This window comes from Schistocerca serialis, chromosome 7 (genome assembly GCF_023864345.2).
Source record: "Schistocerca serialis cubense isolate TAMUIC-IGC-003099 chromosome 7, iqSchSeri2.2, whole genome shotgun sequence".
In the NCBI taxonomy this organism is placed as follows: domain Eukaryota; kingdom Metazoa; phylum Arthropoda; class Insecta; order Orthoptera; family Acrididae; genus Schistocerca; species Schistocerca serialis.
The window spans coordinates 95,113,973-95,139,735 of NC_064644.1; the positions used below are offsets into that span (position 1 = coordinate 95,113,973).

General features: G+C 39.5%; 1 protein-coding gene across 1 annotated transcript in view; it reads right to left on the reverse strand.

The window, feature by feature from the left end:
• LOC126412344 (small conductance calcium-activated potassium channel protein-like) overlaps positions 1 to 25,763 on the reverse strand; it is a 233,803-nt gene that overhangs the window by 121,608 nt on the left and 86,432 nt on the right. The window contains exon 3 of the mRNA XM_050081896.1: positions 837 to 972. Within this exon, the coding sequence (XP_049937853.1) occupies positions 837 to 972 (136 nt within the window). The remainder of the gene's footprint in view (positions 1 to 836; positions 973 to 25,763) is intronic.

Sequence of the window (25,763 nt, forward strand, 5' to 3'; positions counted from 1 at the left end):
ATCTAAATTTTAGTACTGGGACATGAACACATACACATCTGTAAAAGTCATGTCTCACATATCTCAGCTAAAGAATATGTCTATTGCAGAAATATTAAGCTCTTAATTTAGTATGCGAGCAAGCTAGTGGCTGTCACTTTTACATTTTTATAATCTCTTCACTGGGTTCATTATAATTTTCTGTCCACAAGCATTTAAGTTCCAGCTGACAGTCACAATATTTTTGCATTTATAACAGAGGGTGCTGACTTTCTGTACGTAATGAAATTTATAACTGTTGTCTGCATAAACACCAAAAATCTTGGATGTTCAGAGGTCCAGTTTTATTAGTGCTCTGAATCTTAATTTGTATTTAATCTGGAGAAACACTGAATGATTTTTGCACTTTGATGTCTTCCTATGGTGTTAACTATACAGCAGCCCTAAATTTCTAATAAGCAGCAAGATGCATTTGACTGGAAACTTCTAATGTCAATGAGAATCAGTAGACTCCTACAATTTAATTATAGAAATGTGAACATAATGACAAGCAAATGTTTGACCCTTGGAAGTACTTTAGTATCAAACTCAAAGTATACATTGTCATAGTACAGTGTTATCTAGGAAAAATTATTTGTACATATGTACTGTTATGAACTAATATTTACAGTTAGTATGTTTTACACATATCATATACAAGATGTCTTGTTTGTAACATCTGTCTAACAGCAAATTAATGATCTCATTAGCTGACTGTGGAAGAGTGCCTCAGACTACAGGAGCTAGTGGCTGGTATGCATATGACTATTATGGTACACTTTTGAGGATGATGCCTATAGGACCTTTTGTTGACTTACCATGATGCCTGTAGTTACAGCGATGCCCCTCCCGCAGTATGTGTTAGGCACGATATCTCCGAAGCCAACGCTCAGGAACGTGATGGCGATGAGCCACATGGCATTTAGGAGGTTGGCGTGCTCCTCATCATGGAACCTGTGCCGGCAACACAAACGCACCGCACTCTGTGCTGCTATCTACTTACGGTTTGCCACCACTTGCCTCATCTCACTTGCTGATACCTCGGTGCTCCATTTTATTGTTCATTTACTTTACAGGGAAGCAAATGTGTTCCCTTATTCTGTTTGAAAATGAAGCTTTTAATTTTTTTTTCAGTGAACTGCATCATCATTAGAAACTATTACTTCTTTCAGTTAAAAGTACGCTGACAGTATATGAGCCAATAGATTACTCTAATGAAATATGAAAACAGTGATAACACACTATATGAACAGTGTTGGTTACCTCCAATAATCATTCATCTAGCTATATGAATGGTAATATGGTAATACAAAGACTAACATAAGATTTCAATTGTGCCTCATAATGGAGAGATAGGAAAGATATGTTCTTTAAATACTAACAGATTCTGTTCACTGGTCTCCGATGTACATAACTGAGGTCAGACAACAGACACAGTGTGATGAAAACAAACACCTCTTCCACTACAAGCTGCTTGGTGTTTCTGCATTCTACATAAGCTTTATAATTTGTTGTCTTCAATAAATACTATACATTACCTTCAGTTGTTTACAATAAGAGCTATGTCTACAATACAAACATCAAGGTTCTATGGAAGAAAGAAGAAAAGACTTTTCTTATGCATTGTTTGTCATGCAGAGTGCTAGAATTTTTTTAAGCAGAGGTATGTTACAATTTGTTGGTTATATATTTTTATCTCAGAAAATCTGCCAAAACACTGTGTTGTAAGGCATGTTCCAAACTAAGTCAAATGAGTATTTTAAAAACAGTCACTATTATTATAAAGACTTCAAAATGTGTCAGAATTCAGCATACTAGAATCTCAATAATGAATACTGCAATAATGTTAAACTTAAAACAACTCCTAACCCATAACTTGCAGATAGATAAATGAAGGCCCTATTATTTCCTTGCAAGTTCATTAATCTACAAATGGAGAATTTAATATTTCTGGAGACATTAGATTCATTGCGTTATGTGCTAGTGAAAAAAAAAAAAAAAAACATTTTAAAATAATTAAGTGTGCTACCATTTATGACTTAATTATAAGATGAGGATGGATTTCTGGAATCTGGATTTTTTTTCTGAGTCAACACAGAGAATAGCCAGCTTTTTGGTTCATTGGTGAATGCTCAGTAAAACTGTTTACTCTACAAACTATTAAAAGTACAGACAGATGTGAAGGTTTGCAGCAGTAATAGCAAATGTTTCATGTTTCCGTCTGAGGGTAGCTCAGATAAACAACATATTAGGTTTGATGTGCCTGGAATAAACTTTATGGATTGACAATGAAGCAACTGCATTACCAATGATGGTATTATCTCAGTTAAAAGAGCCTGCCACAGCCTTTTAAAACAGTAGTTTTCCCCAAGGGACCAGCTATTATCTACGATGAAATTAAATAAAAGAATTAAAAAAAAAGAAAAGAAAACAGGTATATATATGCCTTCCTTTCTTTAACTTTTTAGGCTTACATTACTTCAACTCCTCCATTGATTATTACAATATTATAATTGCATTTTTTTCTAAATGTGAGCTTACTTTTCCTAACTGAAGCAGGACAGTATCATCTCTCATTTATTCACTAGCAATAGTTTCCTGTCAAAGACAGAGATTTTCAAATGCAAAAGGTTTAAGGGAGAGGCACTTACCATCATTCCACACGTGAGTGTGATACCGCGACCGCAGTAAGTGTTAGGGACTATGTCCCCATAACCTACGCACAGGAAAGTAATCGCGATCAGCCACATGGAGTTTAGCAAGTTGGCATGCTCTTCATCGTGGAACCTAAATGTGGGAGGCAGAAACACAGAAACCATGCTGTCCATGTTTGTTCCAACGTCCACAGTGTTAGCGTTTAAATGAGAGAGTGAAGAAAAACTATTATTTACAAGCATCTGAGGTCTCAAAATAGAGTATTAGCTGATATAATTCTCCACTAAAGGAAAGTGAATCTATTTGATTGTAAGGAACTTGGTTAAGTAACTTATCTGCTGTATACTCCTGTAGTCATACATTCTGTTGATACTGTATCATTCAACATGGCTATTTTTAATTTTAACTGATATAGATCAAGAGGAAATAGCCCACAAATGTTTTTAAATTAGCCTTGGAATTCTAAGTCTGGTATGACTGCTTGTCATGTAGATCTTACATTATAAAAATTTTTAAGCAGCCATGAATCTCTGCCTTGCAATTCCCACATGAACTTCTAATGTTCTAGTATTTTTGAAGCAGTGCAACCTTGTCCGTCATCTCGCTTTCGTTAATAATGACGAATGCCAGTATAACATGCTCATCATAAAAAACTGATTTCTTGTTTGTTTCTTGGTCTCTAGTCTGTTAGTTTATCAGTAGTGGAATTTCACCTCTGAAGGTAAATATTGGGCAGTCATTCTATCTCTGAGTGATTTTACAGTTTTCTCAAGCCAGTCCAGTTTTAGAATATTTTTCCACACAAGTAACTTATCATTTGGTACCCCCCCCCCCTCCCCAGTTTTCTCCTCTCATACACACTCATTACTGTCAATTTTCGTTATGAATCATGACTGTGAAACACGCTGCATACAAGTCTTTCACTTGGATGCCCCTCGTACTCCCTCTCTCAGCTGGGCACCCGAGGCGACTATTACTGATTGTGATACGTCCTGTACAGAAATCTTATAGGTGCAGCACCCCTTGTGTCCCTGTCAGCTTGGCGTCCCAAGCAGCAGCTTCTGTTGCTTGTGCCTTAAACTGGCCCTGTTCTCAAGTGAATTTTCCTGCATGTCAGTTTTGAAAGTATGGCATAGCCTGAGGATAACTGTGAGTACTAGTATATTTGAGTATTTAGCCCCTGAAATTGGAGACTATTGGCTAATAATAGTAGATTATAATGGCAGCATACAAACAGTAAGCTCTTCTTTAGAAGACGTTCCACTTCCAAGACATCACAAGGAACTGAGCTGCTGCTGTTCTCGTTAAGATCTGTATTTTATTCCTTATGTTTTATAATGAATCACTGGTGTATGCAAATTGTCAAGTCATCTCAATAGATTCCTGCAGTACCCCAACAATGAATTAAAAACCACACCTCAATAATTACAAAGGATTTTCACTGTCTGTATTACAATTATGCATTCAGCTCTGCAACAATATGTGTCAAGTACTGATTTGCATTTTGATGAAATACTCTCCAGATACAGAGTTTGTAATGATTTTTTTCTGAAATTTCACACCTCGAGCTTCGTTTTCTCCTTTCTACCCCCTCATTTCTCCTAATGGAGCAATCTGAAAATTCTGAAAGTTAGAGATTTAACTGTTCTTCAGAAGTTGTCTACTAGTGTAAGTGATGCTCCAGTTGTTTCAATAGCTAGCAACACCTATGCCAGAAATCCTTTAAGGAAAGAACTTATAAGTGCAGTAGCATGGTGACAGTGTCCTTGGTGATTGATTATATGTACTGAAAAAGAGGCTGGTGGGCAGCATAAGGTGCTTTAAAGTGAACTCTCAGACTGAAAGAATTAAAACATAAGACAAGAAGGGAAAATATTTCTTTAGTCATTTAAGGACTAAAGAACAAACTAAAGTGCCATGGAAGACATGGATTTTCTCAGAGTAGTCTAGATATTAAAGATACAACTAAAAAGTTGAAACAGACAACTGGTATATCATTCTATTGTATATGTAATGGCACCCACGTAAGAAGAGTAATTTTCATTAACCAAGAGGACAAAACTAATGCAACAAAAGAAGAAAGCATTGTAGCAGTTATTCTGTAGGAGAAGCAGACATTATCTTTCACCTTTAAAATTTCACATCTACTTTATCTATAAACTTAATTTTCATAAAACTGTTTGTTGTTGTTGTTGTTGTTGTGGTCTTCAGTCCTGAGACTGGTTTGATGCAGCTCTCCATGCTATTTATCGTCCATGTTTCACTTCCATACATGGCTACACTCCATACGAATACTTTCAGAAATGACTTCCCGACACTTAAATCAATACTGGATGTTAACAAATTTCTCTTCTTCAGAAACGCTTTCCTTGCCATTGCCAGCCTACATTTTATATCCTCTCTACTTTGACCATTATCAGTCATTTTGCTCCCCAAATAGCAAAACTCCTTTACTACTTTAAGTGCCTCATTTCCTAATCTAATTCCCTCAGCATCACCCGACTTAATTAGACTACATTCCATTATCCTTGTTTTGCTTTTGTTGATGTTCATCTTATATCCTCCTTTCAAGACACTGTCCATTCCATTCAACTGCTCTTCCAAGTCCTTTGCTGTCTCTGACAGAATTACAATGTCATCGGCGAACCTCAAAGTTTTTATTTCTTCTCCATGAATTTTAATACCTACTCCGAATTTTTCTTTTGTTTCCTTTACTGCTTGCTCAATATACAGATTGAACAACATCGGGGACAGGCTACAACCCTGTCTTACTCCCTTCCCAACCACTGCTTCCCTTTCATGTCCCTCGACTCTTATAACTGCCATCTGGTTTCTGTACAAATTGTAAATAGCCTTTCGCTCCCTGTATTTTACCCCTGTCACCTTTAGAATTTGAAAGAGAGTATTCCAGTCAACATTGTCAAAAGCTTTCTCTAAGTCTACAAATGCTAGAAACGTAGGTTTGCCTTTCCTTAATCTTTCTTCTAAGATACGTCGTAAGGTCAGTATTGCCTCACGTGTTCCAGTGTTTCTACGGAATCCAAACTGATCTTCCCCGAGGTTGGCTTCTACTAGTTTTTCCATTCGTCTGTAAAGAATTCGTGTTAGTATTTTGCAGCTGTGACTTATTAAGCTGATAGTTCGGTAATTTTCACATCTGTCAACACCTGCTATCTTTGGGATTGGAATTATTATATTCTTCTTGAAGTCTGAGGGTATTTCGCCTGCTTCATACATCTTGCTCACCAGATGGTAGAGTTTTGTCAGGACTGGCTCTCCCACGGCCATCAGTAGTTCCAATGGAATATTGTCTACTCCGGGGGCCTTGTTTCGACTCAGGTCTTTCAGTGCTCTGTCAAACTCTTCACGCAGTACCGTATCTCCCATTTCATCTTCATCTACATCCTCTTCCATTTCCATAATATTGTCCTCAAGTACATTGCCCTTGTATAGACCCTCTATATACTCCTTCCACCTTTCTGCTTTCCCTTCTTTGCTTAGAACTGGGTTTCCATCTGAGCTCTTGATATTCATACAAGTCGTTCTCTTATCTCCAAAGGTCTCTTTAATTTTCCTGTAGGCAGTATCTATCTTACCCCTAGTGAGATAGGCCTCTACATCCTTACATTTGTCCTCTAGCCATTTTGCACTTCCTGTCGATCTTATTTTTGAGACGTTTGTATTCCTTTTTGCCTGTTTCACTTACTGCATTTTTATATTTTCTCCTTTCATCAATTAAATTCAATATTTCTTCTGTTACCCAAGGATTTCTACTAGCCCTCGTCTTTTTACCTACTTGATCCTCTGCTGCCTTCACTACTTCATCCCTCAAAGCTACCCATTCTTCTTCTACTGTATTTATTTCCCCCATTCCTGTCAATTGCTCCCTTATGCTCTCCCTGAATCTCTGTACAACCTCTGGTTCTTTTAGTTTATCCAGGTCCCATCTCCTTAAATTCCCACCTTTTTGCAGTTTCTTCAGTTTTAATCTACAGGTCATAACCAATAGATTGTGGTCAGAGTCCACATCTGCCCCTGGAAATGTCTTACAATTTAAAACCTGGTTCCTAAATCTCTGTCTTACCATTATATAATCTATCTGATACCTTTTAGTATCTCCAGGGTTCTTCCATGTATACAACCTTCTTTCATGATTCTTAAACCAAGTGTTAGTTATGATTATGTTGTGCTCTGTGCAAAATTCTACCAGGCGGCTTCCTCTTTCATTTCTGTCCCCCAATCCATATTCACCTACTATGTTTCCTTCTCTCCCTTTTCCTACACTCGAATTCCAGTCACCCATGACTATTAAATTTTCGTCTCCCTTCACAATCTGAATAATTTCTTTTATTTCATCATATATTTCTTCAATTTCTTCGTCATCTGCAGAGCTAGTTGGTATATAAACTTGTACTACTGTAGTAGGTGTGGGCTTCGTATCTATCTTGGCCACAATAATGCGTTCACTATGCTGTTTGTAGTAGCTTACCCGCATTCCTATTTTCCTATTCATTATTAAACCTACTACTGCATTACCCCTATTTGATTTTGTGTTTATAACCCTGTAGTCACCTGACCAGAAGTCTTGTTCCTCCTGCCACCGAACTTCACTAATTCCCACTATATCTAACTTCAACCTATCCATTTCCCTTTTTAAATTTTCTAACCTACCTGCCTGATTAAGGGATCTGACATTCCACGCTCCGATCCGTAGAACGCCAGTTTTCTTTCTCCTGATAACGACATCCTCTTGAGTAGTCCCCACCCGGAGATCCGAATGGGGGACTATTTTACCTCCGGAATATTTTACCCAAGAGGACGCCATCATCATGTAATCATACAGTAAAGCTGCATGCCCTCGGGAAAAATTACGGTTGTAGTTTCCCCTTGCTTTCAGCCGTTCGCAGTACCAGCACAGCAAGGCCGTTTTGGTTATTGTTACAAGGCCAGATCAGTCAATCATCCAGACTGTTGCCCTTGCAACTACTGAAAAGGCTGCTGCCCCTCTTCAGGAACCACACGTTTGTCTGGCCTCTCAACAGATACCCCTCCGTTGTGGTTGCACCTACGGTATGGCTATCTGTATCACTGAGGCACGCAAGCCTCCCCACCAACGGCAAGGTCCATGGTTAAGAAATTGAATAATAAATAAATAAATTACTTCTGTAAATTATGCATGTAATTTCATGCACTGACTCATCCAAAAATATCTGTAGAATACAGCACTATTATAGATAAAGGGAATCAACGACTAATAAATATACCATGTGTATTATACAATGTTATTCACATTTCATTCATACTTGAATAGAACATTGTGTTAGTTTACAGTTTGTTATGTTAGGTAGGTATAAATCTTAAAGTTTAATGTATCCAGTATTGGAAAAGATGGCACAGAATGGGTCAGGAGACAGCAGTGTCTTTGTGAGCTGAGCTCAGTGACCATATCTATTACCTGTCCATAAGGATGTTGCCCAAAGTCTATGTATTTGCCGCTGGCCCCTTTTCAAATGCTGTTTCCTACTTGGAATCTCAATTATTTGAAGAATTGCAATGTCACTGATAGTAACCAGGGCTGTGTGGTTGTTGTTGTTGTTGTTGTTGTTGCTGTGGTATTCAGTCCAGAGACTGGTTTGATGCAGCTCTCCATGCTACTCTATCGTGTGCAAGCTTCATCATCTCCCAGTACTTACTGCCACCTACATCCTTCTGAATCTGCTTAGTGTATTCATCTCTTGGTCTCCCTCTACGATTTTTACCCTCCACGCTGCCCTCCAATGCTAAATTTGTGATCCCCTGATGCCACAGAACATGTCCTACCAACCAGTCCCTTCTTCTTGTCAAGTTGTGCCACAAACTCCTCTTCTCCCCAATTCTATTCAATACCTCCTCATTAGTTATGTGATCTACCCATCTAATCTTCAGCATTCTTCTGTAGCACCGCATTTTGAAAGCTTCTATTCTCTTCTTGTCCAAACTATTTATCATCCATGTTTCACTTCCATACATGGCTACACTCCATACAAATACTTTCAGAAACGACTTCCTGACACTTAAATCTATACTCGATGTTAACAAATTTCTCTTCTTCAGAAACACTTTCCTTGCCATTGCCAGTCTACATTTTATATCCTCTCTACTTTGACCATCATCAGTTATTCTGCTCCCCAAATAGCAAAACTCATTTGTGTGGTATGTTAGTTTAAACTTATTTCCACCCATATTAGCATCTTTGCTCCAAGGTTTCGGAGTGGAGATATTCATGAATGATCATAATCATTTTGATACCTTGTTGAGGCTATAATTTAAATGTGCATAGAGGGCAATGAAAATGTCACATTGTCTAGAAACTTGCCACGGCTAGCAATTTAAGACTATGAACTTCAAAGTAAAGTATGGGACTTTAAATTTTTTTCCAGCGATGATTATAGGCATACAATGTAGTTTGTTTGTCAAAACTATCTGTTTTGTTATAACCAATGTGTATTTTTCCTTGTTCTGACTGTTTAATTAATTTAACATTTAGCTGAGCAGTTGATTTTATGCCACTTCACTATTTAACTAGTAGGTTTCAACTTCTTACTGGGGGAAACTGGGGATACTTAAAACTATATGTTGAACTGAGTCTCAAAAGCTGGATACTGATATCTATTTTCCACAAAGAGTCCAGCCAAACATGCCACATTGAACAACTGACAGACAAATCACCTCTATGACTCTTTCCATTTCCACCAAACTGACCAGTCTCTCTCTTCTGTAGGACATACTGGTACATGGAGAATTTGGCTCAAGATTGTGGCTGAGATTGAGTGCAACTAGTGGTAAGTGGAAATTTTGGGTTTATCCTCATGGTATGCCCAGATGGCTCAAGTAGCAAGAGAACTGTCAGTGAAAGACAGCTCTCCCATATCAATTCCTAATCTGGCATACAATTTTATCTGTGCATGTGCAATAAACAAAGTCTACACTGTTCAGTGAGTACAAGAATTTCATCTGAGTTTTATGAGGTTATAGATTAGTCGACGTCTCCACCCTATCCATTTTCCTAGAGGTAAATCTTCCAGAATACCATAGGAGACACTCAGGGGAAAGTGGAAGGAATGAAGAAAAGCCATTGGCAAGCTATGTGTTGGTGCATGTGATGTGATAGGGTAGCTCACATGGTTCATGAGAAGCAAGAATTGACATCTGAGTCCCAATCCAGCACATATTTGGAACTTGTTAGAATAATTTTATCTCATCTAATTTCTCATAATATTTAGTGATTAATTTTTATGTCCGAAAATACTGCAGTGTAAATTTTCTTTGTCTATGAACTTTAAGGCCAAATGTATGTAGCAAAAGCATTATGTTTAACATCTTATTAACTTAAATGGTACCTCTAGAACTTGTTACAATACTCACAACATATCAAATGTAATGAAGAAGGACATGAACAAAAACTGGAATAGGAAGGAACTAAGCAGGACAGTCAAGGCACTAAAACAACAACAATGAGTTATTAGCAGAAGATACTTGAAACCCTGAGAAGTTACAAATGTCAGAACGGGAAACTGATCAGACAGAGATAAGGGAAAAGCAGACCAAAATTAGAAGCATAGCTCAGACAAAAATGGATATCAGGAAAGTATGAAAAACAAAGGAAGCAAATTCTGCAAAAGAAGAAAGATATAGAAGCTGCAGCCCACAGGAATGAAAAGACAAAGAAGAGGAGCTTCACAAGAAATTTTAAAGAAAAAATTACTGAAGGAGTTGAAAGACAATGAAATTAATGCAGGAAGAGTAGGGGGTAGAAAGATAAAATGTATGTAGGCTCTGATTTCAGATGATCAGTATACATTTGAACTATGCCAGTGGCAAAAAAGAAACAGATGCTGCCAAACACATTCCACCATATAAAGTTCTCAGGAGGATGCTGGTAGGAAGTATAAAAATTGCCCACATAGTGGAGCACACATGCATATTACATTATAGAGTGCCTCACATCACCTATTTAGTCTGAAGCTACGTTAGTTATTCCATATTATGTCTGTCTCTTTTTCACCTAGATTGATACCATTCTCTGACATGTTGATTGCTATCTCTGGTATGTCCAGCTTATTTCCAAATATTGTTGTAGGTTTCAGTCATCAGTTGTCCTGTTATGTATAACTTAACTTAGAATTCTGAGTGATTTTCTTACTCAACACAAAAAAATCTTTTATTCATTACAACCCATCTTATATTATCAGATGAAGAAGAAGATGAAAGATTGAGGTTTCACACCCTGTCAAAGGTGAGTTCCTTAGAGGCAGTTCTGTTAGATTAATGATCCCTTGTTCCTAAAGGTAAGCAATCGTGTCAAACTTTGTTTATGAGTATGCCAGCTGCAGTCTACAATCCACTGCAGTGCAGTTTTATAGATTATTGTGCATGATTATTTAAAAAGATGGACCCAGTTTAATTAATTTTTATTTCATGAAATGGAATTATCTACACACTGTCCGAAGGAAGAAAATGTAAAGTTTTTGTTACCACAACTAAAGAGCTAATAGTTAAGTAAATGATCACAGGAATTCTCATAGGTTAAAACTACTAAAATTTCCAGCTTATTATGACGTATATTTAAAAAATCATTAGTGATGGTCTGGATCACACATCAGCTTGCTACTGTCAATGTTAAACTCCTCTATTGCATACTGCAGCTTAAATACATGACATCACCATTTGACCATTGACAACTGTTGATGCCATCATACTTTTGTTGCCATTGAAGAAGACTTGTGCAGTTTTTTGTAAACAGAAGAGATTATTAAGTACAATGGAAACTTTAATCAGAAGAGAGAAGGCATTAAGCATAACAGTATCTGGCTACTGGTTCTGAAGAATGCATAAGCCTTTCATAATAAGACAACAAGAACAATGATGTCAATAACTGTGTCCACATTCTAAACTCCACAGTACAGTATGTGACAGAGTATTTAATGTCTGTCAGTGGTGAGCCACTGCATGACCTGGACTGACACTGTAGCTATGACCAACCTCCCCTCCCCCAAACCCAACAAGATGTCCTCTACAGATGGGGACAAAATGTTGGGTTATCCAACAAACCCCACAACACTGCATCACAATAGCCCAGAGAATTTTAGTAATTATGAGATGAGATATGATATTAAAATTTTTCCTTCTTTTTTTCCTTGAATATTTTAATAAACTGAATATAGGTTAATTTAATGTAGGAATCAAACAATCCTTACAGTTTTTGGATCATGGCCTCTCCAAACGAACTATCCAGGTGTGTCATTTTATTTGCCTTGCAGCTTTCATCTGACACACTTCACTCCCATCTACCAAACTCCTCAACTCTCCTGTATACTACATTGTTGATTTAACACTTCTGTGAGAAAGAATACATATAAAAGAACTGTTTACTGACAGAGAATTCAGAGTATTTTTGAAGTGGTCAATGTTTTTTTTTTCTTTGCTTTTGAAGTTGTATAGGGAATGTTAATTGTGACCTGAGAAGATGATATGTATATATATTTAACTTTACATGCAAATAAAAATAATCGCTAGGTCCTGTAAAATGAACCAGTGTCATTGTAGCAAGAATAATGAGCACACATGTAATGTGCAGACAACTAAAGTGAGATAATATATCTGCAAATAAAAGCAATTTAGTCATAAACATTTTGACTGAAGGCAAATGATGCATTACTAAAGCAGAATATTATTGATTCACTGTTCTGGCAAACTGTTATGAAAATATTATCTATCATCTATTCTAAATTCCATACTCAATTCTTGCATAGCTTGCCATTATTGACATATTGTCATACATATTTATTTCACAATGAACAACATCTAAATTTTAATATCATGCTGCAAGGAAAGAAATAACACAATATTTTGAGACTCAGATGCTTTTCCATATAGGATATGTTTCATAAAGTGGCAAGAAATGATTAAAGTACCATGCCATGCAAAATCTATATTTAACTAGCTACATTTTAAGTGTCTGAAAAATATCCCTTGGTAAACTACACTTGCTCAATGCAGAAACTGTGATGAAGCAATACTGACAGCTAATTTGTACACCTATTAAATTTCTGATTAGTTTACATTATGTGTCATTAAGAACAAGTAATCTCTATGATTTTTAATTTGGCCAGTTTTAAATACAATTTTTGTTCAATAAATGCATCAAGTGAATTATGGAGTTTGCTTAATGAACACTGTGGTGCTCATGAAGATTTACAGTGGGGACCTACGGATTACAGATTCCTATAGCATCTTAAGAAGATTTACAAAGGAAATTTATTTAACATTAGTATTCTGTGCTATCAAGAGAAATAACAAAAAGTTACTAATAAAGATACCTTTATGTCAGTGCTGTTATTTTTACATACTGGTGTTTTTCTTTTAGGACAGACATGCAGTTGCACAGACCACAAAGGTCAACTGTATACTACTCATGTAATTAAAACACTGTAAGTTAGGGAGGTTGTTTGTTTAGTGCTATTAATGTTGACTACTATAATGAACAACACAAAGCATTAGGCCTATGTACAGGCACACACACAAGATAACTTTCTACTTAAAAGTATATTCTGATGGGAGAAAAAATCTGCTCACCAATGACAAAAACTTAGGTAAGGTTATCACAAGGTGAAACAACTATTGATGAATTTGAGACTGGAGATAATATGCCAAAGGATAAGTAATTCCTGGTTACAGATCAAGAGATGCACATAATGCACTCTCCAGTTTCCATGTCCCCTTAACTGACATTTAGAGTGACAATGTTTCTATGGGCTTTTGAATATCTCCAGCTGTTTCTCCTTTCCCTAGTTTCTGATAAAGATAATCAAAATTGATATATTAGAAGCTGCCCAACTGCTATTACATCTTAAACTCATTTTTAATTTATTTATTTGGTACAACATGCTAGTGTTTGGAACAAAGTAATTTTTATTCTGCCTGAATTATGGTAAAGCTTATTAAAGAAAGTTATGTTAAGGATAAAACATCTATTTCGTAGCACCTTTTATAATCGTACATTATAAAGATAATTTTTTATTTGTGTTGTCCAGTTCTGCTGCTCAAGGCAGATAAATAACATTTTTGCCATTGTTCTGACAAGCATAAGAGTGTGTCATGAATGACGACAAATTAAAATTATATCTGGCTGCAAAATATACTTTTAATCTGATGACTTTATTGCTCTACTTTACTCATCAGGTTAGAGTCAGACTTTGGTCTACAATGTTCTGCAGATGAATGATGGAAAGGTAGGCTCCCAGATTGCAAACTAAATCACAGAATGAAAGAATCTAATGTTCTTCCACATAATTACCACATCAAAAGTGAAACTTTAAAAGTAACAATTTCAATTCAATGCTGAGTGATATGAGGCTAAAATATACAATAATAATAATTAACAAAATGGTCACTGTGTTTCCCTGAGGCTGTATTCCTAGTCTGATAGAATAGGGAAAATTCTAGACAAATGAATATTTGAAATTAGACATTACCCTTTGTACACTCTTGGTATGTTTTTCCCCTCTATATGCAGAAAATGATCTGTAGGAACTTTCTTTACATATGTAATGGTGCTTCTGGCAAGCATTTACAGATTACTTACTGATTTAATGACACTAATAAGTGGTAAGCATAGATGGCTGCCATGCGGCAGGTTCGGTTCCCAGTACTGACAAGGATTTTTCCTTGGTGAGAGGATTGGTAGGAGATGCACTCAGCCTCATGATGCCAACTGAAAACCTGCTTGACTGAGTAGCAACAACTTCACAGTCTAGAAAGTTAACAGAACAGCCAGGAAAATGGTGTGCTGACAACATGTCCCTCCATACCATATCTGCATGATGCCGCAAGGGAGAGGAGGACACAGGGATGGGTCGCTACCCCTTGCACCTTCATCGCCTGGCAAGATGCTTGTTTTAACAAGAAAGGGAAGGTGGTTAACAGTCCACTGCCTCTGAGATTATCAAGAACATGGATGGGAAAGAAAATCAGCTTTGGCCTTGTTTAAGAAACCATCCTGGAAATCACTTTACATGTTCATGGTCCAAGAGTCATGAGCAGGTGTCTTTAGTGTGTACAATGATGCACCACAAAACTACATTTTATATTATAAATTATGTGGTTCAAAATGTGTGCAAATTAAAAACATTTTACAAGATGGACCAACCAAGGAAGACAGCGCATTTGTTAAGACACTGACCTCATGTTCGGGAAAATGAAGTTTGCTCTGCCAGGCACCCAGATTTAGGTTTTCTTTGGTTTTCTTACATAATTTCAGAAAAATGCCAGGATGGTTCCTTCATCAAGGACATGGTCAATCACCTGACCTGTCCTCATGAAATAATACTTGTAAGTGTGTGTACATGGTTGTGTTTGAGGTATTGATTTTCGCTGCATTGGTTGGTTGGTTTTAGGGAGGGGATCAAACAGCGAGGTCTTTAGTCCCATTGGATTAGGGAAGGTTGGTTGGTTGGTTAGTTTTGGTTAGTTGGTTGGTTGGTTTGTTTAAAAGGGGGGGGGGGGTGGACCAAACTGCTAGGTAATCGGTCCCTTGTTCTGAGAAAAACAATGCCACAAGGGTGAGAATAAAACAAGCGAGACTGCCAACACAAAACGGAGAGAAAAGATAAACCACAAGAATGACGGAAGGGCAACAAACACTTAAATGGACAAAAGTGCATAACACATGACTTTGTGGCCGAAAACTGGAAGCCGTGCACTAGCGCCCATGTAGGTGCTGCTCAGCAACATCAGTACTGGTGGAGCAGTACGAAATGGAGAAGTCGTCTGAATACAGAGAGGGTGAGACAGACGGCCCTACAGCTGCTGCTAGACGGTTAATGACCACTAAAAATAGAGGTACACTCAATACAGAGCCTTGTGGGACCCCATTCTCCTGGATATGGTGGAACTATTGGAGGCACCAACTTGAATATGGGAAGTATGAAGCGACAGGAAATTCTGGATAAAAATTGGGAGCGGGCCTTGGAGACCCCACTTGTATAATGTGGCAAGGATACGATGTCACCAGGTGGTGTCATATGCTTTTTGTAAAAAAAAAAAACTGCAACAAGGTGTTGGCGTCTGGAAAAGGCTGTTCAGATGACAGACTTGAGGGATACAAGATTATCAGTGGTAAAGTAACCAGGCAGAAACGCCCTGGCATGGAGCCAGTAGGCCACGTGACTCCAGGACCCAACCCAACTGCCGACACATGTTCCAGCAGCTTACAAAGAACATTGGTGAGGCTTATGGGCCGATAGCTATCCACATCAAGCGGGTTTTTGCCAAGTTTGATCACTGGTATGTTGGTGCTCTCCCACCAGTGCAATGGAAAGACACCATCGCACCAGATCTGGCAGAACATCACGAGGAGATGTCGCTTGTAGTCAGACAAGAGATGTTTAAGCATCTGACTGTGGATCTGATCTGGCCCAGTAGCCGTGTCGGGGCAATGTGCAAGGTCACTGAGGAGCTCCCACTCTGCATATGGGGCGTTATAGGGTTCACTGTGGTGTTAGTGAACGAGAGAACTTTCCCTTCCACCTGCCATTTGAGAGTGAAAAAGGCTGGGGGGTAATTCTGTAACACAGAGGCTCAAGCACAGTGCTCAGCAAAGCGCTCGGCAATTGAGTTTGCGTCGGTAGATAACACACCATTAATGTTAACACCAGGAACATCTGTTGGGGTCTGGTACCCAAAACTCATTTGATCTGTGCCCAGACTTGGGAAGGTGATGCACGGCACCCAATGGTAGAGATGTATCTCTCCCAACACTCCTGTTTCCGTCTTTTGATAAGCTGGCAAATGAGGGCACGGAGCTGTTTAAATGCTATGATGTGCTCCAGGGATGGGTGCAATTTATGCCACTGTAGAGCACGCTGATGCTCCTTAATTGCCTCAGTGTCTTCTGGTGACCACCAAGGGACTGTCTTTCACCGGGGGCACCCTAAAGAATGAGGGATCACATTTTCCACTGCAGAAACGATCGTTGTAGTTACCTGCTCAACCACCACATCGATGTTACCATGTGGGGGAGATTCGATGGTGAAAGCAGAGGTGAAAGCATCCCAATATGCCCTGTTTAAAGCCCATCTTGGCAGGCATCCATGGGCCTGACACCGGGGCAGTGACAGGAAGGTGAGGAAGTGGTCACTACCACACAGGTCATCATGTGCACTCCAGTGGATAGATGGGAGAAGGCCAGGAGTGCAAACCGAGAGATCAATGGCTGAATATGTGCAATGTGCCACACTGAAATTTGTGGGGGCACCTGTATTTAAGAGGCAGAGGTCGAGTTGTGACAGTAAATTTTCGACCTCCCCATCTTGGCCAGTAAGCAGGGCGCCACCCCACAAGGGGTTATCTGTGTTAAAATCTCCCAAAAGTAGGAAAGATTTAGGGTGACCAATCAGTGCTGCCAATGCATTCAGGGGAACTGCACCATCTGGATGAAGATATACACTGTAGACAGCTATTTCCTGTGTTGTCCTTATCCTGACAGCCACAGCTTCAAGAGGGGTTTGAAGGGGAACAGGTTCACTGTATACTGAGTTCAGGACATAGACACAAACTCCACCTGACACTCTATAATAGTCACTATGGTTCTTGTAATGTCCCCTATAGCTGTGGAGGGCAGGGGTCCACATTTCTGGGAACCAGGTTTCCTGAGGGGCAATACAGAAAGCAGGTGTAAAGCTTGAGAGTTGCCATAGCTCAACCAGGTGGTGGAAAAAACAGCCTCAATTCCACTGGAGGATAATGTTACCATTAGGCTGGGAAGGCATGAAGCACACAAGGAGGCAGGTTATGCCTCAGGGTCACTTGCTACCACTGATTGAGTATTTGTAGCCATTTCTATGGTGTATGACGCATCAGTGAGATCCAGGTCTGCAGGGAACACTAAGATTTCCACTGCATCCTCAGATGCAGAACTGATAGGGAGTGGTGGTGTTGGGGCCACCAGAGGGTTGTGTTTCTTAGCAGACTACTACTTAGTTTGCTTTCCCTCTCGCTTCTCTTTAGGGCCTTGCTGGGAAGATTTCTCTGAAGCAACTTCAGGCACGGAGGAAGACCATGAAGCTCTTCGTCCAGCAGCTTTTGGCTCCTTGAGCCACTGGCGAGTATCCACTGTGGCATCAGTGGAGACCTTGGGACAGAGGGCCTCAAGAGACCCCTTTCGCATGAGAGGAGCCGGAGGAGGCTGTTGCTTCTCCAGCAGGGGGGAGGGACCAATGTCCCCTGTGTTTGGGGGGGCCTTGCTACCGAAGTAGGTGTTTTGGGAGCAACGGAGGAAGATTTTCTCCCTACCACCATGGGGGCAGATGTATTCTGATGGCCAGGAGGGCCCACTGTTCAAGGCACAGAGTGAGGAACCACTGGCACTTGGGACGGCGATGGTGATGTAGCTACAGCATATGTCGACGTCAGCTGAATGGGGTGTAATGTTTCAAATTTATGTTTAGCCTCTGTGTAAGTCAACTGGTCCAGGGCTTTGATTGAGCGAGGTGGCGCAGTGGTTAGCACACTGGGCTCACATTTGAGAGGACGGCAGTTCAGTCCCGCGTCTGTCCATCCTGATGTAGGTTTTCCATGATTTCCTTAAATTGTTCCAGGCAAATGCTGGGATGGTTCCTTTGAAAGGGCATGGCCGACTTCCTTCCCCATCCTTCCCTAATCCGATGAGACTGACGACCTCACTGTTTGGTCTCTTCCCCCAAACAAACCAACCCCAACCCAGGGTCTTGTACTCCATGATTTTCTGTTCCTTTTGGAGTACTGAGCAGCCTAGCGAGCAGGGGGAGTGGTTCTCTCCACAGCTGATGCAAGTGGGAGGAGGTGCACATGGAGTTTCTGGGTACAGTGGACGTCCACAGTCTCGACATGTGGCACTGGAAGTGCAGCAAGAAGACATGTGCCCGAACTTCCAGCAGTTAAGGCACCGCATAGGTGGAGGGACATATGGTGTAATGACACAGCAGTAAAACATCACCTTCACCTTTTCAGACAATGAATCGCCCTCAAAGGCCACGATGAAGGCACCAGTAGCAACCCTGTTGTCTTTGAGTCCCCTGTAAATGTGCCAGATGTAATGAGCACCCTACCGTTCTAAATTGGCACAGAGCTTGTCATCAGACTGCAAGAGGAGATCACGATGGAAAATGATCTCCTGGACAATGCTGAGGCTTTTATGGGGAATGATGGAAACTTGAATATCACCCAGCTTGTCACAGGTGAGTAACGCCCGGAACTGGACTGGGGATGGTGTCTGAATCAAGACTGCACCATTTTGCATCTTGGACAGCACTGTCACTTCTCCAAACTTATCCTCAAAGTGTTCAATGGAAAATTAAGGCTTCGTAGGTAGAAAGGAGTCCCCATAAGCTCTGCCACAGACTAAAAATCGAGGCAAATATGGCTCTCTCTGTTCTGTAGCCCTACATTCCTCCCATGGTGTAGCGAGGGAGGGAAATGATTTAGGGTTATCCCTGTCAGCATTGTATTTGATCTTGCCCTCTTAGAGACTGCTGGTGCCATGTGGTCACCAGCAAGAGATGACTTAGTCTGCTTCATTGCGGGTCATACGCCCCGATGACACCCACTCTGATCAGAGGCTCTCCCCACGAGCACCATCCAGCCACAACAAAGGCCAACTGGTAGGATGGCTGTTGCTGGGAGTCCTGATGCCCCAGGAAGACAGGCATCTACTCATTGGCATACATGGGAAGTTTACAGCCCAGGCATCAGCAGTGCGATCGATCCTTGTGTTGTCAGGGGGCTACCACCAAATGGGTACATGATGGCCCCACCACAATGGACTGGTTACTGTGCTGCATACTGGGCACAGAGAAATCCAATATTGCCAAGGGGGTGAAAGAGGACGGGAGACAATGGAAGAAGATGATACACCCCAAAAAGTGTCCTCACCCGAATAGTTGAATTGCAGGTGGAGATGCAGAGCCATGACATGAGATTCAGGAGATCAAATCTAAGGGCATTATGGATAACTCATGCACCCCGTAAGGCGTCCTTCCCCATATGGCCTGCAAAACTGTAGAGTTTTGAAAGTGGCAGATCAAACCATAGAATGGGATCTGAACTCATAGGGGCAAAAAGTGTGAGACTCCTTTTAGTCGCCTCTTACAACTGCCAGGAATACCTCGGGCCTATTCTAACCCCTGGACCTGCAGGGGGGCATTAGGGAAGGATGGGGAAGGAAGTCAGCCCATGCTCTCCCAAAGAAAACATCCCAGCATTTGACTGAAGCAACTTATGAAAATCATGGAAAACCTAAATCAGGATGGTCGGATGTGGTTTTGAACCATCATCCTCCCCAATTCAAGACCGTGTACTAAGGAGAGTGCTGCCTCACTCGGTCTCACTGTATTATGATGAAAAATTCTATACATTTGAGAGAAGATCCCTGAATAAATGAACAAATGAAAGAAAGTCAAATGTTTAAGAAAACCATGAAAAACTTAGCACACAATGGTCAGATACAGAGTCGAGCCATGCTCCACCACAATTTGAGTCCAGTACACTGGTGTAACTACTATGCCACCACACCTAGTGATCTTTCAAAATGTCCTGCTAAGAAGAAAGAAATAGATTTTATAGTGAATTTGTAAAACAATGTTTCTTAAAAGATATGTCTTGTGTTCTACAGTGTCCCTCATAAGTGAGATTATCACTGTACTAGTTAATAACTGTTTAGTTATAAAATATTAAGTTTCACAGCCTCATTTCAAAGAACATGGTAATCTGTGATGTTGTGCAGAACATATTAATTAAGGTAAAGTCTTTTTCTTTCTCTAATGCAAGTTCTGAACATGAACTAATTCTTTTTACTGTCGTAGGAAATTTTGTATAAAACAATTTTGAGTATTGGGCCACATCATTGTAAACTACTAAATGCAGCCAAAAATCTTAAATTATTTTGTCCATGGAAGCCTAAAAACTTATATGTTGTATGAAAGTTCTTGTAGAACATAAATACTTTTGAATAAAGGAGACCACTCACCAAATAGAAGAAGCATTGGGTTAGCAACTGGCACACACAAAAGAAAGAAAAATTGCTAGCTTTCAGAGTTATCCTTTGAAGAACTACATGAAATACATCCCCCCCCCCACACACACATGTAAGCCACCACAACAAAAGGGCAGAGTTTGTGTGTGTGTGTGTGTGTGTGTGTGTGTATTGCAGTAAGAGAGAGGGAGACAAACACAAACATACACACACAAATGTCTGCCTGTGTCTGTGTATGTGCAGATGAATATGTGTGTGTGCGAGTGTATACCTGTCCTTTTTTCCCCCTAAGGTAAGTCTTTCCGCTCCCGGGATTGGAATGGCTCCTTCTGCTCTCCCTTAAAACCCACATCCTTTCGTCTTTCCCTCTCCTTCCCTCTTTCCTGACGAAGCAACCGTTTGTTGCGAAAGCTTGAATTTTGTGTGTGTGTTTATAATTGTTTGTGTGTCTATCAACATGCCAACGCTTTCGCTTGGTAAGTTACATCATCTTTGTTTTTAGATATATTTTTCCCCACGTGGACTGTTTCCCGAAAGAAACATTCCACATGGGAAAAATATATTAAAAACAAAGATTCCATGACTTACCAATTGGGAAAGCGCTGGTAGATAGACACAATAAAAAACACACAAACACACACACAAAATTTCAAGTCTTACGAAAGCTTGAAATTGTGTGTGTGTGTGTATATATATAAAAACAAAGATGATGTGACTTACCAAATGAAAGTGCTGGCAGGTCGACAGACACACAAACAAACACAAACATACACACAAAATTCAAGCTTTCGCAACAAACTGTTGCCTCATCAGGAAAGAGGGAAGGAGAGGGAAAGACGAAAGGATGTGGGTTTTAAGGGAGAGGGTAAGGAGTCATTCCAATCCCGGGAGCGGAAAGACTTACCTTAGGGGGAAAAAAGGACGGGTATACACTCGCACACACACACATATCCATCCACACATATACAGACACAAGCAGACATATTTGAAGACGTCTTCAAATATGTCTGCTTGTGTCTGTATATGTGTGGATGGATATGTGTGTGTGTGCGCGAGAGGAATATTCTAGTATTAGCTGAATGGGTGCTTTGGAAGTTACAGGCTTTGTTGACAGGCTACATTTCTTCAGGATTCTTCCAATGAATCTCATTCTAGTATCAGCCTTACCCGCTGTTAATTTTATGTCGTCGCTCCATTTCAGATTGCTCTGTATGTGTACTCTTAGATGTTTTATGTATGTAACTGCTTCCATGTGACTGTTCTGCAATTGAGTTATAGTAAAATAAAGAGTGTTCTCACTATGTATTCGCAAAATGTTATGTTTGTTTATGTTGAGGGTCAACTGCCACTCCCTGCACCAAGCATGTATGCTCTGCAGGACGTCCTGCATTTTGCTACAGTTTTTTAGTGCTGCAGCCTAGAAGTAGAACTCTGTACACAACAGCATCATCTGCAACTCCTACTGGGTGGGAATGTCAAATTGATTCCATATTTTCAGATTCCCAGTACGCTTCTGACACTGTACCTCACAAGTAACTTTTAATTGAACAGCATATCTATGAACTATCATCTCAGTAGTGCAACTGGATTCATGATTTCCTGACAGAAATATCATTGAATGTCCACCATTCTCAATGCAGTGTTCTGCTATTGCCAACTCACTGAGCTGCGGTAAACAGCTGTGGCACTGGTGTTCTTTACAGTGATCCTCAATAGTGCAGATTGTTTGACCAATACAGATTTTCCCGCATCCACACAGGATATTTGACAATTGCATCTGGTGGTACACTCAAGAATCTTGGAAGTGTCACATACTCCAGGAAAGCCTCAGATCACGTATTTAAGTGTTTGTTTTTCCCGTGTGCTATTTGAGAGGGGAACAGTAGAGAAATAGCTTGAAGGTGGTTCTACAAACCCTCTGCCAGGCACTTAATTGTAAATATCAGTGGCAGTGTGGAACTGTATCGAACATCTTCCAGAAATCAAGAAAGATGGCATCTACCTGTTCACCTTTATCTACAGCTTTCCAAGTCTCCTAGATGAACAGAGTGAGCTGGGTTTCCTTCATAATGGTGAACATTTCTTTAACCTTTTAAGGATGGGAGGTGCTGCTGGCTGGTCAGGTCCCCTGAATGGCTGCCTACTGCTCAAATGATTGTTGTGCTGAAGCACTTGGTTGTGGTAATGACTCATTGTCAGATTCATTTTCACTGCTGACCTTGTAATCACTGTCTAGTGGCAGCTTCAAGGCTTCTTCAGCTGAGTAAAATAGTTTGCACATTTTCAAAATAAAATCTTACACAAAATAAGACATCTACAGATGAGAAAAAAGGCAATACAGATTCTAAGTGAATGCCCTTTTCTAGTGGCAATATATTGCTGTACAAAAATGTCCAGAAAGTCCACTAGATAGCACTAAGGACATTGCAACCACAACAATTTAGTTTAGCAAGATGGTAAACCTGCAGAGTAGGCTGGACTGTGACGCAGTACACTTTAGGGGACATCTCTTTCCCAGATGACTTCTACAGCAATCCATTACAAATTTTCATTCTGCAGTAGAATGCGCGCTGATTTTGAAACTTCCTGGGAGATTAGAACTGTGTGTCAGACTGAGACTGGAACCTGGGACCTTTGCTTTAGCAGGCAAGTGCTTTACGAAACTTTCGAGTCCTAGTTTGGCCAACAGATTTAATCTATCAGGAAATCATAATGCACTCAGCTCTTTAGCTGATTGGTCCATGTCTGCAGAAAAAGAATATGTGATTTGTGAATCGCTCTTGATGAAAACAATTTGTTTTTTTTTCTCTCAAAATAGTTTCAGCTATTGACAGCCACCTAAATCGGTTTTCTTTGATCCTACTATATGATGATAAGGACAGACTGCTACTCACCATACAGACTACATGTTAGGTTGCAGACAGGGACAATGAAAGGACTGTTACACATTATGGTCTCAGGTGATAGACTTTTTGCTTCTTCCATTTGCTCATGCATAAAGATGACATGCTTATGTTTCAGAAAATGGAAGAAACAATTTGTGTGTAACAGTCTTTTCATTGTGTATGCCTGGAACTCAACATGTTATCTTGATGGTGAGTAGCACTCTGTCCTTTTCATAATAGTGTTGATATTACAACCTGCATTTATATTGTTCGATTTTCTTTTATTATGTAACAAATAAAAAACAGAACTGTTGAACAGTGGAAGATGTTATTTTGTAAATGTTGTTTTGATTACTTTTTTTACTACTTTTTATATTTCACACATGCCACAGATTGGTCAAGCAGTGACAGGTATGAAATAATAAGACAGAAGGTATTGTATTTAAAGTTAACAAGTAAACTTACTCAAAACATATAGGGTATAAAAGAGAGTTCAATGATGATTATGAGCATTTGCTGAAGTTAGTTTGGTGAGAACAGAAACAGTGTTAGTACCAATGCAGACTCACAAATTCCATAGTGTAACAGTAAATATAACATACATATTTTATGTCAACTGAAATTTAGTTGTGGTTCATGCTACATTGACAATCTATAACTGAATAACAGCCACGGAGTCTAACAAGATCCAGTATGGATATAAGAACATAAATTTTTGTATATGAGTATAAACGTCATCAATTGTGACTGCTGCCAATGTTGGAATTTTGTCTCATGAAGGTAAGTAATGGTCAACCATTCTGTCTCCTTGCAAGTTTTTAGTTCAGTTTTTTCAAATGAATTATTCTTTTCATATACTTGTGGATGATATCATATGTGTCTTCAGAGCTATCTACATGCAAAATACATAAATAAATACTAATCAAAAGGAAATAAAATAAAAATAAACTGAAATAGTGTAAATCATTTCAATACATGATTTGTTGCATGGATTTTCCCCAATCTTCATTCCAGAAAGACTTGAAAATCATGAACTGAGGGAAGCAACGTAAGGCTGTAAAACTGATCCCTAGTTGTTAACTATGGAACAATATGGCTTGTGTAAACAAAAGATACAACTTTAAATACAGCTCTGGCTTTCAGAAAATTTTATGACTCGAACAAGAGAGTTATATGATGGAAAAAGAAAATTACACCTTGAAATACTGTTGTAGACTTTGATTTTGACACCTATGATAACTTAAGAAATGAAGTTGATGAAGTTCAGCACTGTTCTAGGACTACAATAATACTGCATTTTTCTATGTTCCATATTACTGTGAAATTCTATAGTGATTTTAGTACACTAAATGAGCCTGATGATTGATAATTGTATTTAATGTCTCTGTTTTTGGAGTTGCAAGCCCATGCAGAAGGCATTATGAAACCAACCATATGAAATGATTTAGAAAAATTGTAATGATGCAAAGAACATCTGGGCCACCTGACAACCATGATGAAGTGTGTTCAGACTGCAAGCCTCTGCTTAAATCTGAAAAAGTATATCGTCACCACCCAGAAAATAAAAACACTGACACACATACTGAATGGTAATGGCAGCCATCCTAATCAATAGGAAACAAGAGCAGTCACAGATTATTCAATTGTTTGACACATTCTTGATTTGTGGACTATTGTTGGAATGTCTTGCATTATCCATGACTCATAAAAGCACAACCCTTTCACAAACTACTACAGGGAGGTGCAAAAATCTCCTAGAACAAAGCATAAGATAGGTCTTTCCTTGTCTTTAAGGAGGTGCTAACATGTTCTCCAGTTCTAGCATTGTACAAAGAAAATACAGAGACAGAACCTCCCTCTGCTGCCAGACAAGGACAGTTCTAGTACAGATACAGGAAGGAGCTTATGCTTCTAGAGTAGTCTGCAGGTCTGACATGAACTAATCCACGAACAGGAATGAGCGCCTTACAGTTGTTTGGGCCATCAACAAGTTCAAGCTGTATTTATTTGGTAAACCATTCACCATTGTATCAGATTGCCATTCTCTATGCTGGCTGACTAGCCTGAAGGATCTATCAGGCTGACTGGCCAGATGGACACTGAGGCTTCAGGAGTATGACATCACAGCGTTATATACAAGCAGATGTAAACACGTGGAT